Genomic DNA, 19,402 nt, shown 5'->3' on the forward strand with positions numbered 1-19,402 from the left:
AACACCTAGAATATATGGAGGATCTAAAATTCAAAAACAAGGTACACCCCTGCGACCTGCTGTGGATAGTATAAACAGTCCCACATACAAACTTGCTAAACATTTAGCTAAACTACTAGCCACTCTCACAATCAATTCTCCTCCCTTGTTAAAAATTCTGTCCACCTAAAAAGTATTTTAGCAAATCAAACTTAAAAAGTTCAGACATAATGGTGAGGTTGATATTGCCTCACTATTTACAAATGTACCATTAAGTGAAACCCTTGATTTATCACAGTCACACTTTTCACCTGATATATTTGAACTATTTAAATGCACAGTATTTGCTTGCTATGAATTTGCTATTTGGCCACATGGTCCAGACACATTGGATACATTCTTAGCACATTTAAACAGCCAACACCCAAAAATCCACTTTACAATGGAACCGGAAGCTAATGACTGTCTGCCCTTCCTGGATACGCTAATCACACATCCTCCAGATGGTTCCCTATCCTTTTGGTTTATAGAAAACCCACAAATAGGAGATATTTCCACAAACAATCACACCATCACCCATCTCAACAGTATGGTATCCTAAAAACACTAACTCACAGAGCTAGAGTGATTTTTTCCAATGACAATGCTCTCACTCCTGAACTCGCTCACTTGCATCACACCACCTTAGCCAATGGCTATAATCTCCATAGAGCAGAAAAAATACTAAATGCTCCCCAGAAGACTAACTGTCACCATCCCATACATTCGAGGTACATCTGAAAAGATATCAAGAGTGCTTAATAAACATCAGTTGCACACCATATTTAAACCTTGTGTCAAATTGGCAACTCTCATCTGTTCACCCAAGGACAGAATCTCTTTTTTATCATATTCAGGAGTCTATGAAGTGCCGTGTTCATGTGATCGAGCTTACTATGGACAGACAGGAAGAACTGTGGACATCTGTCTCACTGAACATAAAAAATACATCTGGTACTGTGGTTGTGTTTATGGCAAGTCAGGTCTAGCAGACCATGCCTTAGATACCTCTGCAGACAGGATCAATTGGAAAAAAAACAAAAGTACTACACAGAAGTCAGAGAGAGAGAGATTGCTTCTGGAATCAGCAGAAGTCTTGAAACATACTCCAAACCGCAACAAGTATGGCTGTATAAATTTACTAAAAATTTGGAAGACAATCATCTTAAGACCTAATTAATACCTGCTTTCTCTCTCTCTCATTTTTTTTTTTTCCAAAATAGATGCACCTAATTAGGACTTTAGTCTTTGTGTTGTCTGGTACAACTGTTTAAACTAGTCCCGTTGTTATATCAGATTGCTGTGTTGTTTCACATACTGCAACAAACTGTTTTTGTACTCTGAAGATGCTGATATAATACTAGCGAAATATCAGTAATAAGTTAATAAATAATTATTATTTTCTTATCAGTCTGTGTTCTCATTAAAGCCATTAAAAATAAATTAACAATTACTATTACAGTGGAACCTCAGTTGTCGAACTTAATTCGTTCCCGAAGGCTGTTCGGAAACTGAAACCATTTCCCATAAGAATTAATGTGAAACGGATTAATCCATTTCCGAACCTGAGATGATCGTTTATTTAAACCTTTACAACAGTACTTCATGCATAAGATCGTATACAAACATAATGGAAATGCATAAAATCTTACATAAAAAAAATAAACATAATAAATAGATAAAATATAGACGAAAATTTATCGCCTCTTTATTTTTGAGTATTGTACAGATCGCTGGTTTTGCCATACCGAACTGCATAGCAAGATCCGAGACACGAATCCATTTTCATGTTTGGATATGATTTCTTTTTTCATCTCTATCGTGGTTCTAACAACTTTTCTTTTCGTTTTGCTGCTATCGCTATTCTTTTGTGGCCTCATGATGGCTTAATTAATAATAATTTATGAAAAAAAACCAACAACAAAATGCAAAGAAAATCAAGAAAACGCACTGCAAATTCGAGCAGGTGTCTGCACTGAACGAAGACTGCCGCGTAACTGACGCTTTCCCGCCTTACAGCTCAGCACGTGGTTGCCTTTTGCCTGTTTGGGAACTGAAATTCTGTTCGGAAACTGGGGTGCTTTTTGTTCGGAAAATATGTTCGGGAACTGAATTGTTCGAGAACAGAGGCGTTCAACAACCGAGGTTCCATTGTATTATTATTATTATACGGTATCTCCAAGGAGTCCAGAGACTCACTGTGGGAGACCCAAACTATTATACACACAACATTATCATGTATTATCATACCTCTCTTTAAACTCATTCACTGTCAGGGAACTAACAAATAATTCTGGCAATCTATTTCACCCTTTCACCACTCTTCATGCTAAAAATATAGTCTACACTGCACATGTTTACTAACTATATTCTTACATATTTCCACGGATGATCCCTTGTTCTCTAACTGTTTGTCATATATTGAAAAATTTCCTTTACATCAATTTTAAGAAATCCTTTTAATATCTTTAAAGTGTATCATGCACCATCTTTTCTGCCTATTAGTTAACTTTGTAACCCACACACTTTCCCCCTATCCTTATAGGGAGAATTTCACACAACTGTCATCAGTTTAGTCACTCATCTCTGATTCTTCTGTGGAACCTCCTTGTTCACAAGAAATGCAGGTGACCAAATCTGTTCACAGTAGTCATGATGCTCCTCAACCCTATAAAGAGGGATGATAACTTCCCTATCTTTACTTGATAAATGTGTTTTTCAACATCCAAGTAATCCTTTGACCTGTTTTAACAACTTTTTTAATATTATTATTATTATTATTATCTGAAACCTTCGGGGAGTCAAGGACTCATCAAGGGAAGTTATAAATCACCCAACCCAGCTATCATACCTTTCCTTAAATTCATTCACACTAGATGCACTCAATACCGTTAAGGGCAAATTATTCCACTCATTCACTGCTCTCTGGGAGAAAAATCTAGCTCTTATCCCTTTCTTGACTGTGAACAAACTTAACTTCCTTGGATGTCTCCCGTGTTCTCTCCCCACCTTCCATATAACGAAAAATTTCATCAACTGATATCCTATAACATCCCATTCAAAAGTTTATATACCTCTATCATATCACCCATATTTCTCCTGTGAACCAGAGCCTGCAATCCACACACTCACAATCTGTCCTCATAATCTAAATCCCATAATCTGAATATAATCTTTGTAACTCTTCTTTTAATCCTTTCCACAGCCTCTTTATCCCCCTTGGAACCCAGGAGATCAAATCTGTTCACAGTAATCCAGGTGTGGTCTTATCAAAGCCTTATAAAGAAGCAAAATGACTTCCTTATCCTTACGTGTCAAGGTTCGCTTCAATATCGCAATTATCCTCTGAGTTGTATATGCAAATTTTGCTATGTGACCTTTGAACTTCAAATTCCTATCCAACAATATGCCAAGATCTCTCACTTCTTCAGTTTCTTGTAACATAACCCCACTAATATAATATGCTGATGGAATTCTAATCATGCCAAAGTGCATAACTTTACACTTACTAACATTAAACTGACAGCCAAATTTCCAGCCTATTGAAATCATTTTGTATATGCTGAATATCAGTAGCATCCCTGATTGCTCTGCCTATCTTTACATTGGCAAACAATTGCACATCTGTTGTTAGATCCTGCCTGATGTCATTAATGTACAGACTTAAAAATATTGGCCCAAGGACTGAACATTGAGGTACATCATATTCTCCAGTTTATGTAACAACCCTTCGTGTGGTAAATGCCTTAGAAAAATCCAACATTATTATAGGGTATCCATTCCCTTTATCTAACTTGGATGTAACATTGTTATAAAATATGAGCAAATTGCTAAAACATGACCTTCTTTTAGTTAAACCCATGCTGCTCCTTGCAGAGTATAGCATGTATGTCTACCCATTTATGTATGCGAGTTCTTACCAACTTCTCTAAAATCTTATAGATCGGTAGTTAGACACATCAGTATCTGTACCATCCTTGTACAATGGAACTATCATACCTTAAATCTGGCAGATTCGCACCCACTGTATACCACATTTTGATATCTATCTGTCAACCATCCCCTGATCCAAGTCGAGTTTATTTTCCAATCCCACATTCTCCAGTTTATTATTATTATTAATTATTATTATTATTATTAAACAAGACCTCATGGAGTCAAAGACTCATCTAGGAGGTCAATTTTTATCTTACACACACATCTCATCATACCGTGTCTTAAACACATTCAAACTACTTGCAGACACCACGCTCTCAGGCAAGGCATTCCAATCACTCACAACTCTGCACGAAAAAACCCTGCCTCTCACTCCCTTACTCACACCCTCCTTATACAGTTTCCAGGGATGACCTCTAGTTCTCCCCTGATCTCCCACTATTCTCTGTAGAACTTCTCCACCATTGATCCTATAACAACCCCTTACCAACTTGTAGGTCTCTATCATATCTCCCCTCTTCCTTCTCTCCATGAGACTCTGCAAATTACATCTTTTCAATCTTTCCTCATACTCAACATTCCAGAGGTCAGAAACTACCTTAGTCAGTCGCCTTTGGACCCTTTCCAACATCTCTTCATCCTTCTGAAAACCCGGTGACCAAATCTGGGCACAATAGTCCAAGTGTGGCCTAATCAAAGCCTTATACATTGGAACAAGTATCTCCCTACTTCTACATGTCAGTGTCCTGCGCATCATTCCCAGAAGTCTTTGTGTTGCCTTCACAATTTTGGCGATGTGTCCCCTAAATTTTAGATCCTTATCCACTATCACCCCCAGATCTCTTATTTCCTCTACTTCCAACAATATATTCTCACCAAGCATAAATTCTGCATCCCATCTTTGTTTTCCAAATTTTAAAAGCTTACATTTTGCAACATTGAACTCACATTCCCATTTGCTTGCCCAATCACTCAATTTATTCAAGTCTTCTTGCAAGGCCACAACATCTTCATTACTCTTTATGGTTCGTCCCAACTTTGCATCATCTGCAAACAACTGAATATCTCCATCCAAATCTTCACCAATATCATTAATATATAAGTTAAATAGTAATGGCCCTAAAACAGACCCCTGAGGCACTCCACTAGTGACTTTCCTTTTCCTGGATATTGCACCCCCATACACAACTTGTTGATACCTATCAGATAGCCAGTCTCCAATCCAATGCACTAATCTAATATCCAACCCCATCTGCTCTAGTTTGACTGTCAACTTATCATGAGGTACTCTATCAAAAGCTTTTGCGAAATCCAAGTATATTACTGTGTATCCTTCTCCTCTGTCCAAGGAAGCAGTCACTTTATTGTAATAAGTAAGTAGATTACTAAAACATGACCTCCCTTTAGCAAATCCATGCTGTCCATCAAAGATTATACCATTGTTGTCAACCCAACTCTAGATCCTAGTTCTCACAAGCTTCTCCAACAACTTAACCACAACACCTGACACACGGATAGGTCTATAGTTTGATGCTTGAGTTCGATCACCTCCTTTATGAAGTGGCACAATCTTGCCCTCCTTCCACTCTTTAGGAACTTGACCAAGTGCAAGACTCGTATTAAAAAAATATGTCAAGGCAGGTGTCAACTCTCTGGCACACTCCTTCAGAATACGTGGTGATATATTATCAAGTCCCACAGCCTTATTTACATCTAGTTTACTCAACTCCCCAAACACCTCTTGCTCACTTACAGTCAGTCTCTCCTCCCCATCATCAACTGCTCTTAATCTCTCCATGAAGTCACATTCACAAGATTGAAAGATCTTTATGAATTGCTCATTAAGTATCTCCACAACACTATGCAACAGCCTTTCATGTGGTATCTTATCAAATGCCCTCAGAAAAATCCAACATTATCATAGCGTATCCATTCCCTTTATCCAACTTGGCTGTAACGTTGTTATAAAATATGAACAAATTGCTAAAACATGATCTTCCTTTAGTAAACCCATGCTGTTCTTTGCAGAGTATAGCATGTCTGTCTACCCATTTCTGTATGCAAGTTCTTACCAACTTCTCTAAAATCTTCACTACCACACTGATAGGTCAATACTGATAGGTCAATAGTTAGACACATCAGTATTGCACCACCCTTGTACAATTGAACTATCATACATTCCTTCCATTCCTGTGGTATCATTCCTGAGCTAAGACTCATGTTATACAAACATGTGAAAGGCATAGCCAATTTGGCTGAACATTCCTTTAGCAAATGTGGGCTGATGTTCCATTTGTCCCTATAGACAAAATCTTATCCAGGTTATGCAACAGCTCTTCAACCTCATTTTCATGAGCCTCTAACTTTTCATCCAATGTAGCAGTAGCACTGTGTGCCATGTTACATACACCTGGTTGATATATCTTAGCAAAATGAGCACTCATTAGCTGAACAATCTCATTAGGTTCCAACACTCAAGTACCATCTGCATTCAGTAAAGTTATTCTTCCACATTCATTCTTTCTTTTGCTTGCAGCATAACAATAAAATTCTTTTGGATTGCCTTTAGCTTGCAAGGCCAATTTATTTTCATACTCCCATTAGTTTCCTCACAATACTCGTTAATTTTCTGGCCTGAGCTTTATATATTTCATAACTGCTCTCACTGTTATTCTCGTGATATTCTTTCCACGTCATCTTCTTCTTGTCGATCTCTTGCTTAATAAGGTGGCACATCCATTTCAATCCCAACCTATTTATTCTTCAAATACTAGGGATACATTCAGATACTGTACTGCCTCATTTCAGCACTTTTTCAAAGATTCCCATGCATTGATTGCTGACATTTTTCCCATTCCACAACTGAAACCATGGGACCAAAGATAGTATTCTTCTAAGCTGATCATAATTTCCAGCTTTGTAGTTCAGCATGTAACCTGTTTTAATCAGAACATCAATATAATTAGATACTTCCCAAGAAAGTCCAGCATGGTCACTGTCACCTGTCACCAATTGGAGGGAAAATAGCCATATTCTTGACAGAGACCACTTCTGAATATTGCCCACTGAACATAAACTTTATGTCCACCATTATTCCCAAGTCTCTAGCCTCATCAATTTCCTGCAATCCAGTACCATCAATATGATAAACAGTATGCAACAGTATATCAACCCAAAATATATTTTACATTCTGCAACATTAAATTTACAATCACTATCTTTCACTCATAATGCCAATTTATTTAAGTAATCTGGCAGGATATCAACAACACCTTCATCAACTATTGCCTTCCCAGTTTTGCGTCATCAGCAAACAACTGAACATCTCTCTTAAAATTTTCTCTATATCATTGATATACAAATTAAAGAATAGTGGCCCTAATACAGAAAACCTGAAGTCCACTAGTTTCCCTTATACTCATAGATTCCAATCCACCATATACCACTCTTTGGTGTCTGTCAGCCATCCCCTTATCCATACTACTACATTCATATTCATTCCTATTTACTCCAACTTTAGTAATAGTTTTCGATGTGGTACTCTGTCAAATACCTTTGCAAACTCTAGCTGTATCATGGTGTAGTCATATTTCCTTTATCTAATTCCACTGTTACTTAATTAAAAACTCACACAGAAATTCGTGAACTACTAACTACCTTAAATTTAAAAAATAAGAACTGCACACTGCTATGGATACCAGCTCATAAATACTGAAGGCAATGAAAGAGCAGACAGACTAGCCAAAGAAGCAAGATACTTACCTCAAAAATTACACCCACTTGTTTTACCCTCCGATGCTAAAGCTGTCACCCAAATAAGATTGGTAAAACAAACTATCAAGAAAAAGAATGAAATCAGTGGAATTAATGAAAATAGAGAAATAACCACAGTCATCACCAGACTAAGGGCGGAACATTTTAAAGGCATGAAAATTCAGTCAGACGGTAGTAGGAGCTATGAAACATGCAAAAACTGTCCAGGAGTTGAACTAACACCTGCCCATATCTACTCTTGTCCAGCAATTGCCGCTGCTCTATAGAAAATTGACAATAACCCTACAGTAAAGCTCTACTCCATTAAAGTTCAACAGATTGCCAAAGCAGTTCTACAGATCCATGGTCATATCTAGAAGCTCTTCAATGGACTCGACAACAACAACATCAGAGACAATGCTATTTTTCTTAAACATCCACGTAGTATACGGACCGACATGTTGTCTAATCCCATTGCTGTGTTCACATCAATGTTTTTCAATAAGCTGAACATCTCCTGTTCCTCTACCTCAATTTTGATATGCATCTCTGTCACATCAGCAATTGCAAAATCTCTGCCAGGATGATACACCTTTGCAAAGTGATCCCTCAGCAATTCAACTATTTCTTTTACCTCTTGAAACTTCCTATCATCATCGTCACTGTTTAAAGTCATCCATGAAAATTTCTGAACCGTGCTTGGAGCGTTTTAACAAGAATAAAGCTGATTTTGTGCATTAATTTATAACTTCTTACCCATAGTTATAAATTAATGCACAAAATCAGCTTTATTCTTGTTAAAACGCTCCAAGCACGGTTCAGAAATTTTCATGGATGACTTTAAACAGTGACGATGATGATAGGAAGTTTCGAGAGGTAAAAGAAATAGTTGAATTGCTGAGGGATCACTTTGCAAAGGTAAGACTTGGATTCACCATTACACACCAGAATCTAAACAGCAGTCAAAACAGTGGACAGAAGACGACTGTTCAGCGCCAAAGACAAAGTCGGTTCCATCAGCAGGAAAGGTCATGGCATTGGTGTTTTGGGATGCTAAAGGCATTTTGTTTATTAATTATCTTGAAAAGGGTAAAACAATAAAAAAAATCATCTTTCATTAGGACAATGCACCTGCCCACAAAAGTCCTTTGGCAATGGGAAAATTAAGGGATATGCACTATGAATTGTTGGAACATCCACCATATTCTCCTGATTTGGCTCCGTCTGACTTCTATCTCTTCCCTGCTTGTCAGTGTCTTCAAATCAAGAGGTGATTGAGCTGTAGAGGAGTATTTTGCAGATCTTACTGAGAACCACTACAGGGATGGGATAATGGCACTGGAACATCGTTGGAATAAATGTATTAGTCTTAAAGGAGATTATGTTAAAAAATTAAAATAATTTGGATATAATAAAAATCAGAGGTACATCAGAAAAGATGAAACTGATGAAACATGGCCTTCGCACCACATTCAAACCTATGTTAAACTAGCAACTCTGATCTGCTTGCCTAAGGATAAACTTCACCCTCTAGCACATTCTGGGGTGTATGAAGTTCCCTGTGACTGTGATATGGCCTACTATGGGCAAACAGGATGATCGGTTAACATCTGCCTGGAAGAACACAAAATATACATTCACTACTATTATTATGGCAAGTCAGGACTGGCAGACCACACTTTGGACACCCCTTCACACAGGATTAAATGGAAGAAAATGAATGTTCTATTTAGAAGTCTTTACAGATCTGAAAGATTGTTTTTTGAGTCAGCCATGGCTTTGAAGAATTCTCCTAACCTAAACAAATATGGTTGTATTAATTTAACAAAAATTCAGGAGACTGTTATTCTAAGAGTAACTCCCACATAGCTGTTTTTTTTTTTTTTTTTTTTTTTTTTTGTTTACAACATCAGAGGGCACCAAAATAGGACTTTAGATATTTTGTCCATTGCAATTGTATTGTTTCACGTACTCATTGTCACGTATACAAGCTGTGTTGTGCTCTGATGATGTTGATTTGAAATTCAGCGAAATATAAGCAGTTAATAAAACATCTTTTGATAAAATCATTTGGTGTTGTTAATACTGTTAAAAATAAGTCATGAAATTTTTGAGTTCTTTGTCAAGCTTTGTCATGACTTTGTCGATGATGAGGAGGTCACTATAATGCATGACATTTATACTAAATGAATAGGGGAGAGGGGGAAACAATATGTATGGATACCAAGTCATATCAGGTAATGGAGTTTAAAGTAATATTAACTTCTTAGACTTACCAAAAGGATTTTTGGCTACTGTTGCTAACTCTGTTTCTAATGGTTCTGAATCACCTTCTGGATTTACAGCTTTTACTCTAAATTTATATTCTTTTCCTGGAACAAGACCCGTAATTTCTGCTTCTGGTTCTCTAGTAGTTGTTACAGGTATCCAGCGTCCAGTTTCAGTATCCATCTTTTCAATAACATAATTCTGGATTGGTAATCCACCGTCATCCTCTGGTTTATTCCATTTTAATTTACATCCTTCAGCATGAACATCAGAAACTTCTAAGGGTCCAGTGGGCTTACTTGGCTTACCTAAAATTTTAACAAGTAGCAATTTTATTTATTTATTCTTTACATTGAAAATGAACATCATAGTCTTGACTAATAAATATAGACATGTTGAAGAGAAAATTCATGAATTCATGAAAAGAAAATTCATAAATTCATGAAACAGTGGATGACCTGAATCAACAGGCAATTAGCTCAAACCCGAAAATTGTTGCTGTTACTCATGAGCTATGCAAAAATATGCATGAAATAGCATAGAAAATTGACATAAAATCAAGATCAACTATAACGAAGATGATATTGATGCTATGCATCATGTTCCTAGTGGGAAGAAAAACAGAGCAATGCCTATCATTATAAAATTTAAAAGTAAAGCGATCAGAGACAAATGGCTAGATGGTAAATAAAAATATCAAATATAGACTAAGTACAACTGATATGTGTGACAATTTTAAGGATAGCAAAATATATCTAAATGAGCACTTGACTGGAAACCTAAAACATCTTCTGTTTATTGCCAAGAAATGCAAAGAAGTACACTACAAATATCTCTGGTTAAACAGGGCGAACTCTTCATGAGAGGAGTCATTATTCCTCAGCAAGTGAATATTCATATCCCCTGTTATAGATTGCATTGCTACACAAGTCCAACTTTATACAAGAACTCAAGTGTAGTCTAGATGAGATCAGAAGTGACAATGCTGTGATAACTGGAGATATGAATATTGACTTGCTGAGGAATAGCAGCTACTCTCAAGATTATCTAAATTTACTTGCCACGCATGGACTCAAATAATATATTAATGTCCCCATGAGAGAATTCGGTGGTAGAATGTGCCTAGATCATGTATTCAGAACTTTAAGTGGAAGCAAAATCCAAGCAGCAGTTCTGCGCTAACCTCTTGCAGATCACTTCCCAACTGGTATCAAAGTGCATTTGCAAGTACAGAACAGAGATAGTACAACCGAAAACATCAGCTACACAAAAACTGACACCAGAGTATTGAAGCGTAACTTGAGCATTGTCTCTTGGAAAGAGATAATGACAGAAACAAATATTGATACCTCGTATCATAAATTTATTGTGATATTAAACAATAAAATACAAGACTTAATTAAAGTTTAAATAATAGACAAAATGAAAGAAACAGAGCCCTAGATTACACAGGAAATCAGACACTATATAAAAATTAGATATAAAGTGTATAAAAATTTTAAAAACTACCCACACAATCAATATTATGAACACAGTTTCGAGTACTAGAGAAATCTAATACACCATAAATTAAAAGAAAGTAAAATCGAATACTACAGAAATGAATTCCTAAAATGCCAAGGAAAGACCCAGAAAACAGTGAAAGTTTGTGAATAAATTAATTGGTAAATATATACACAAACAAGCCCTCCCCCATTCTTAAAGATATCGATAGGAATAGAGAAAATGGAGACAGAGGATTAGCTGAAGAATTCAATAATCACTTTACCAGTTAGTGAAAGCATTCTGAAAAATGTTAAAACCACCCCTCAGAATTGCCCTTCCAGGAGAATTCATAACTCCATATATTCTTGATGAGAATATATTGTTGGAGGTAGAGGAAATAAGAGATCTGGCAGTGATAGTGGATAAGGATCTAAAATTTAGGGGACACATCACCAAAATTATGAAGACAACACAAAGGCTTCTGGGAATGATGCGGAGGACACTGACATGTAGAAGTAGGGAGATTCTTGTTCCATTGTATAGGGCTTTGATTAGGCCACACATGGATTATTATGCCCAGATTTGGTCACTGGGTTTACAGAAGGATGTTGGAAAGGGTCCAAAGGAGACTGACTAAGGTAGTTTCTGACCTCTGGAATGTCGAGTATGAGGAAAGATTGAGAAGATGTAATTTGCAGAGTCTGGTGTACAGGAGGAAGAGGGGAGATATGAGATAGGGTTGACCTATGATAGAATTGGTAAGGGATTGTTATAGGATCAATGCTGGAGAAGTTTTACAGAGAATAGTGGGAGATCATGGGAGAACCAGAGGTCATCCCTGAAAACTGCATAAAGAGAGTGTGAGTAGGGGAGTGAGAGGCTGGTTTTTTTCGTGCAGAGTTGTGAATGATTGGAATGCCTTGCCTGAAAACACGGTATGATGAGCTGTGTGTGTGATAAAAGGACCTCGCAGATGAGTCTTCGACTCCATGAGATCTTGGGGTGGTAATAGTAATAGTATATCTTTTCCCCACTTGTGAAAACGAAATCAAAGTGTTATGGCTAGCCCAAAAACAAACAAATCTTCAGGATACGATAGTATTAACACTAGCATTGTGAAAAATTGCCAAATGTACATTATGGAACAGCTAATGTACATTTTAAACTTATCACTGATGACAGGCACATTTCCATCAGATTTTAAGAAGGCCATAGTTGCACCAATTTACAAAAAGGAAAACAAAAATAATTTGAAAAATTACAGGCCAATCTTCCTTCTAGCAGTCTTTTCGAAAATATTAGAGAAATTGGTAAAAATTAGACTCGTGAAATTTTTGGATGAAAACAACTTCTTTTCAAAGAATCAATTTGGGTTCAGGCAAAAGTTTAGAAAAGAACAAGCTTTACTGAACTTCACACTAACATTAGCAGTAGTTTTAGATATACACAAATCTTTTGACACTATATCATATGAAATTTTAAGGGAAAAAAAAAATTAGAAGTCATAAGAATAAGAGGCACTGCCTTAAATTGGTTCAAAAATTACTTTAAATGCCAGATCACAAACTGTAAAAATAAACAGCAATGGCAGCTTCAAAACAGTAGACTGTGGTGTACCACAAGGATCTGTCTTAGGACCAAATTTATTTAATATTAATATCAAGAACTTCTGCAATCTTAAACAAAACAGTAAAATAAATACTTTTGTAGATGATACACTACTAATTTTCTCTATGCACACAGCCAAACAAATGTAAACCATAGTGAATGCTGATCTTTTAAAAGAAACTAGAAACAAATACAAATTGGTTCCAGTCAAATAAACTCAGTCTGAATGTGTCAAAAACTAAATACGTAAATATTAATTTGTGAAATGCAACAGGCAAAATTAACTTCACTGCATAATTAAATTTTCATAATTGGAATTGCAAAACAAATTCAAATTGCAACTGTGAGGAAACAGAAATAGTCAATGTAATAACTTACTTGGGATTAAAATCTGATAGTAATTTAAGCTGGAAACAACATACTAATGATGTCATAAATAAAGTAAGGATTATGTTAAACTGACTTTACTACTTAAATAGATTATTATTATTATTATTATATGACACCTCCTAGGAGTCCAAAGACTCATCGAGGGAGGGCACCCACTCGACAACTTTGCATCTCCACTAACTATAACGAACCTCAATTACCATCATCATCTACACAAATGCCATCCACCACCCACCACCACTGGTATTTTCACAGACAATCACAAATCCATGCCCACAGTGGGATTCGAACCCACAGCTTTTTGGCTAGAGAGTGGATAAGCTAACCACTCAGCCAACTAGGCCAGTGGATTCTTAAATTTAAATATTATTATTATTATTAACATTTGACCTCCATGGAGTTGAAGACTCATCATGGGAGGTACACACTATTGCATATGATGCTCATCCAATCACATCTTAAGCTGCTTCAATGTGTCCACATCCACAACACACTCAAGCAATGGATTCCACTCACCAACCACCCTCCATGCAAAGAACCTGCTCCTCACTCCTTTGTTCACACCCTCCTTATACAGTTTCCAGCAATGGCCTCTTGTTCTACTCCCCTCTCCCATTCTATGAAAAATCTCTTTCATGTCTATCCAATAACAACCCCTGACCAGCTTATATGTCTCAATTATATTCCCCCCCTTCCTCCTATTCATGAGGCTCTGCAACTTATATTCTCTCAATCTGTCCTCATACTCCACATTCCAAAGACCACTGACTACCTTTGTGAATCTTCTCTAGACCCTTTCTAACATATCCTCGTCAACATGAAAACCCAGCGACCAAATCTGTGCACAATAATCCATATGACGCCTGATCAAGGCCTTATTATTATTATTATTTGACACCTCCAGGGAGTCAAAAGACTCATCGAAGGAGGGCACCTGCTCTACAGCACTCATACAATGGAATAATAACCTATCTATTTCTGCATGTCAGGGTTCTCCACATCATTACCAATATTCGATTGATGACTTCACATCTTGTGCAATGTGGTCCCTGAATTTCAGGTCCTTGACCACAATCACTGCTAGATCTCTCATCCCCTCTACTTCCGTTAAAGTTTCCCTACCAAGTGTATACTTTGCATCCCATTGTTGCTTATCAAATGTCAAAACCTTACACTTGGCAACATTCAACTGCAATCATTCATGCAATCTATTCAAGTCCTTTTGTAAAGCATTAACATCTGTTTCACTGTGCATTGCTCTCTCCCAGTTTTGCATCATCTGCAAACAGCTGGATATCCTAGTTAAACCCAACCCAATATCATTAATGTACAAAATGAACAACAATGGTCCCAAAACTGATCCCTGCAGCATACCACTGGTAACTTGCTCTTTCGGGATACTACACCTCCATATACAACTTTCCGATACCTATCCACCAACAGCCAGTCACTTATCCAACACAGAAATCTGTTATCCAATCCCATCTGTTTCAATTTATTTAAGTGCTTATCATGTGGCAGTCTATCAAAAGCTTTTGCAAAACTAAGTACACCACTATATATTCATCTCCAAGGTATTTGTCACCTTGTTATAGTACATAAGTAAGTTAGTCAAACATGATTTCCCATAACAAACCCATGCTGATAACCACAGAGAATACTGCTATTATCAACCCATTTCTGTATCCTACTTCTCAGCAATCTCTCCTGGACCTTCACCACAACTCCAGATATACATATTGGCTTATAATTTGAACCCACAGCCTTATCACCACCTTTATGCAGTGATCAATTTTACTCTCCTTCCACTCCCTTGGAACCTGTGTTCTTGCAAGACTCCCAATAAATAGGCATGCATGCTACTGCCAGTTCCCTGGAACATTCCTTTAAGATGTGTGGCAATATATCATGAAATCCTATTGCCTTATTGACAGCAAGTTTATTTATTTCCTCAAATACCAGCTGCTCATTCACAATTAAGCCATCCTCTCCTATATTCTCTACACTTAGGTTCCACATGATTCCACCCTGATCGGGTTGAAACAAATAAATTGATCACTGAATACCTCAACAATGTCCTCTGCAGCAGTTACCACTCCACCACTTTCATCCCTTAACTTCATCTTACGATGATCATTCTTCCTTCTACTTGCCACATATCTAAAAAAACTCTAGGGTTTTTCTTTGCCTGATTTGTCAATTTCTGCTGATATTTTTGTTTTCTTTACTAACTGAGTCATTCTCCTGCTTTGTTCTTTATATCCTTCATGTGACTAATTATTACCATTATTAATCTTATACTTCCTCCAAAGTACTTTCTTTTTCCAGATTTCATGAGCTCCACATTCATCCATTTTATATCTATTATTCAGCCTTTTGGCCTTCGGGATACATTCTTACATTGATGCTGTTATGTATTTTTTTGTGAGTTCCAATGCAGCATTTATTTCCTTAATGCTCAACTTCTCATTCCATGTTATAGCTCCAAGCTCTCTCTTAAGCTTGTCATAATCACCAGCCTTATAAGTCCACATATATTCTTTCCTCACAAAAGTCTCCATATAACTAGCCATAAATTACTTCATGATGACTTTCACCAACTGGAGGAGAGTGTGATATCCCTCTCACAATCACATCCTCTGATGAAATGATCTGATTTAGAACTCTCAATCCTGGTGTGGCCTCCTTTATTTGCTGCCTGAGATAGTTATCTGTCAAGAACTCAAGAAATTCATTTTCCTTATTTCCAAATGCTATCTCTTCATTTCTATCTATAACTCCATAATTAAAATGACCCACAATAATTACTCTTCCTTTGTTCATTAATCCTTGTTTATGCATTTCTTTATAACAACACTCCACATTTCCAGGCCTATAACATCCAACTAAATATGTCTTCTTCTTCTTCTCAACTGCCACAGTCCACCACACTGCCTCATAACCATTGCCACTATTTTCAGTTTTCATGTCTACCTTATGTGGACTTAATTCCCCTGTTATCATCAGCAGCACTACCCCTCCCTGCCCTTTCTATCCTCGCGAAAAATACTGTACCCTTCCATTTCTATTCCTGTTACAATATCATCTTCCTCCAACCTTCAACTTCATGTTTCACTTATTTCAGTGATTTCGGGGCAAATAAAACTCAATCACTGAAACCATTTCATCCTCTTTATTTCTGATACTTCTAGAATCTGTAAACAAACACAGCAGTTCATTTTTTGGTCTACAGCCAGTCCTATCCAAGCCATATGTTGGTTGTGATTTCCCCACTACACCTGCCAAATTACCTTTATCACCGCTTACCACATTGACCTGCTCAGTCTCAACTTCTCCACCCACATTGCAATATACTCCATCTTCATACACCCATTCACTGCCACTTTCAACATTCGCTCTCTCTATGCCATGTCTCCCTGTTCGCTCATGATCCCCCCACCCATTTCCCTGTTCCTCTTTCATTCCTGTTCTCTCTTCCTCTCTCACACCACCACTCTTCCCATCCAGCAACACTTTCTCCAGCACACTCACCCCAAAGCCATTTAAATGCAAGCCATCATGCTTGTATAATTTCATTCTTCCCTCAAACACATGCCATAGATCCACAAATTCCACTCCCTTCTCCTCACACAGTTCTGCTAGTATACCATTCAAGATTTTGACTCTACATTGCAACTCATCATCATCATACCTAGGTTACACGCTGACAACCTTTCCTACTACACTGTTATCTTTCACTCTTCACAATAGTCTCCTGATATTCATTCTCACATCCTTCTTATGTCCAGTCAGATCATTGTCCCTACAATCACAACTAACTCTCTTGCTCCTTTCTTCCTCATATCCAACGCCTTAATTGCCATACTCATTCTCCCACCTGATTAGCAGACCTTACACACTCTGTCAGTAACTAGCCCTCTGATTATGGAGTCTCCATATAGTGATATCATGGAATCATTCATCACTCCTTTTACTCTTTTTTCTTTCATTCTGATCTCTTGCACACTTTAATTAGTTTCACTAGATGTCTAACATCACTCAACATATTCTTCATTTCATTTTTCATAACTGTTTCAGTTAATCTTGCATTCCAACAATTTCACTCTCTATCTCGAAACCTCTCATTCAGCAAACTTTACTTCCTATTCATCATTCATACTTTCCTTCACTCCCTTATCACTAACTTTCACTTGTCCATCTTTCCATTCTTTAACTTCTTCAGTTTCTCTAGCCTTTTGTTTCATTTTCATTTTTTGTAACTTTTTCCATAACTTTCGTTTCTACATCCTTGCTTTCCTTTACTCCCTCAGTTTCTCTTGCTTTCATTTCATTTCTGTTTTTTGCAACTTTTTCTGTAACTTTCACTTCTACATCCTTGCTAAAAATATATTGGGAAGAAATCTATTACACTAGATTGAAACCTTTAGTTATGACTCAGAATAAAGTATTTCAAATCTTAATTAGAAACAAATACAAGGATACTTCAATGTATAATAAATACACCATATTAAAAATACTATCCCATAGATATTTATATGCCTATAGGGTACTGCTATTCATAAAAAATGATGACGAATACATAAAATCAAACAAGATGCTTTCCTTAGTAGACGTAAGGGCCTAAAATATATAGTTCCTAAAGCAAATAAAGAAGCAACACAAACATTATACTTATTTAGTGCAAAAAATATTCCACAGACTACCTTTAACAATAAGAAATGAAACTAACCCAAACAACAAATACAAAACTCAAATGAAAGAATATTTATTACCACACAGAAATTATTATTATTATTATTATTATTATTATTATTATTACCCCAAGACCTCATGGAGTCAAAGACTCATCTGGGAGGTCCTTTTATCACACACAGATCTCATCATACCATGCCTTAAACACACTCAAACTCCTTGCAGACACCACACTCTCAGGCAAGGCATTCTAATCATTCACAACTCTGCACGAAAAAAACCTGCCTCTCACTCCCCTACTCACACCCTCTTTATACAGTTTCCAGGGATGACCTCTGGTTCTTCCCCTGATCTCCAATTATTCTCTGTAGAACTTCTCCACCATTGATCTTATAACAATCCCTTACCAACTTGTACGTCTCTATCATAACTCCCCTCTTCCTTCTCTCCACTAGACTCTGCAAATTACATCTTCTCAATCTTTCCTCATACCCAACATTCTAGAGGTCAGAAACTACCTTAGTCAGTCACCTTTGGATCCTTTCCAACATCCCTTCATCCTTCTGAAAACCCAGTGACCAAATCTGGGCACAATAGTCCATGTGTGGCCAAATCAAAGCCTTAAACAACGGAACAAGAATCTCCCTACTTCTACACATCAGTGTCCTCCGCATCATTCCCAGAAGCCTTTCTGTTGTCTTCACAATTTTGGTGATGTGTTCCCTAAATTTTAGATCCTTATCCACTATCACCCCCAGATCTCTTATTTCCTCTACCTCCAACAATATATTCTCGCCAAGCATAAAATCTGCATCCCATCTTTGTTTTCCAAATTTTAAAACCTTACATTTTGCAACATTGAACTCATTGAACTCATTTTCCATGCCCAATCACTCGAATTATTCAAGTCTTCTTGCAAGGCCACAACATCTTCACTACTCTTTATGGTTCGTCCCAACTTTGCATCATCTGCAAACAACTGAATATCTCCATCCAAATCTTCGCCAATATCATTAATATACAAGTTAAATAGTAATGGCCCTAAAACAGACCCCTGAGGCTCCTAACTAGTGATGTTCCTGGATATCGCACCCCCATACACAACTTGTTGATACCTATCAGATAGCCAGTCTCCAATCCAATGCACTAATCTAATATCCAACCCCATCTGCTCTAGTTTGACTGTCAACTTATCATGAGGTACTCTATCAAAAGCTTTTGCAAAATCCAAGTATATTACAGTGTATACTTC

The 19,402-nt window shown here is 37.0% G+C and overlaps 1 protein-coding gene across 1 annotated transcript in view; it reads right to left on the reverse strand.

Moving 5' to 3' along the window:
* The window catches only part of LOC150096673 (twitchin-like), a 2,440,784-nt gene that overhangs the window by 1,401,878 nt on the left and 1,019,504 nt on the right, over positions 1–19,402 (reverse strand). The window contains exon 51 of the mRNA XM_090408679.1: positions 9,984–10,283. Coding sequence (XP_090264805.1) covers positions 9,984–10,283 — 300 coding nt within the window. The remainder of the gene's footprint in view (positions 1–9,983; positions 10,284–19,402) is intronic.

Source organism: Typopeltis vanoorti, chromosome 18 (assembly GCF_054136105.1).
Source record: "Typopeltis vanoorti isolate ZY-2024b chromosome 18, IOZ_Tvanoo_1.0, whole genome shotgun sequence".
Lineage (NCBI taxonomy): Eukaryota > Metazoa > Arthropoda > Arachnida > Uropygi > Thelyphonidae > Typopeltis > Typopeltis vanoorti.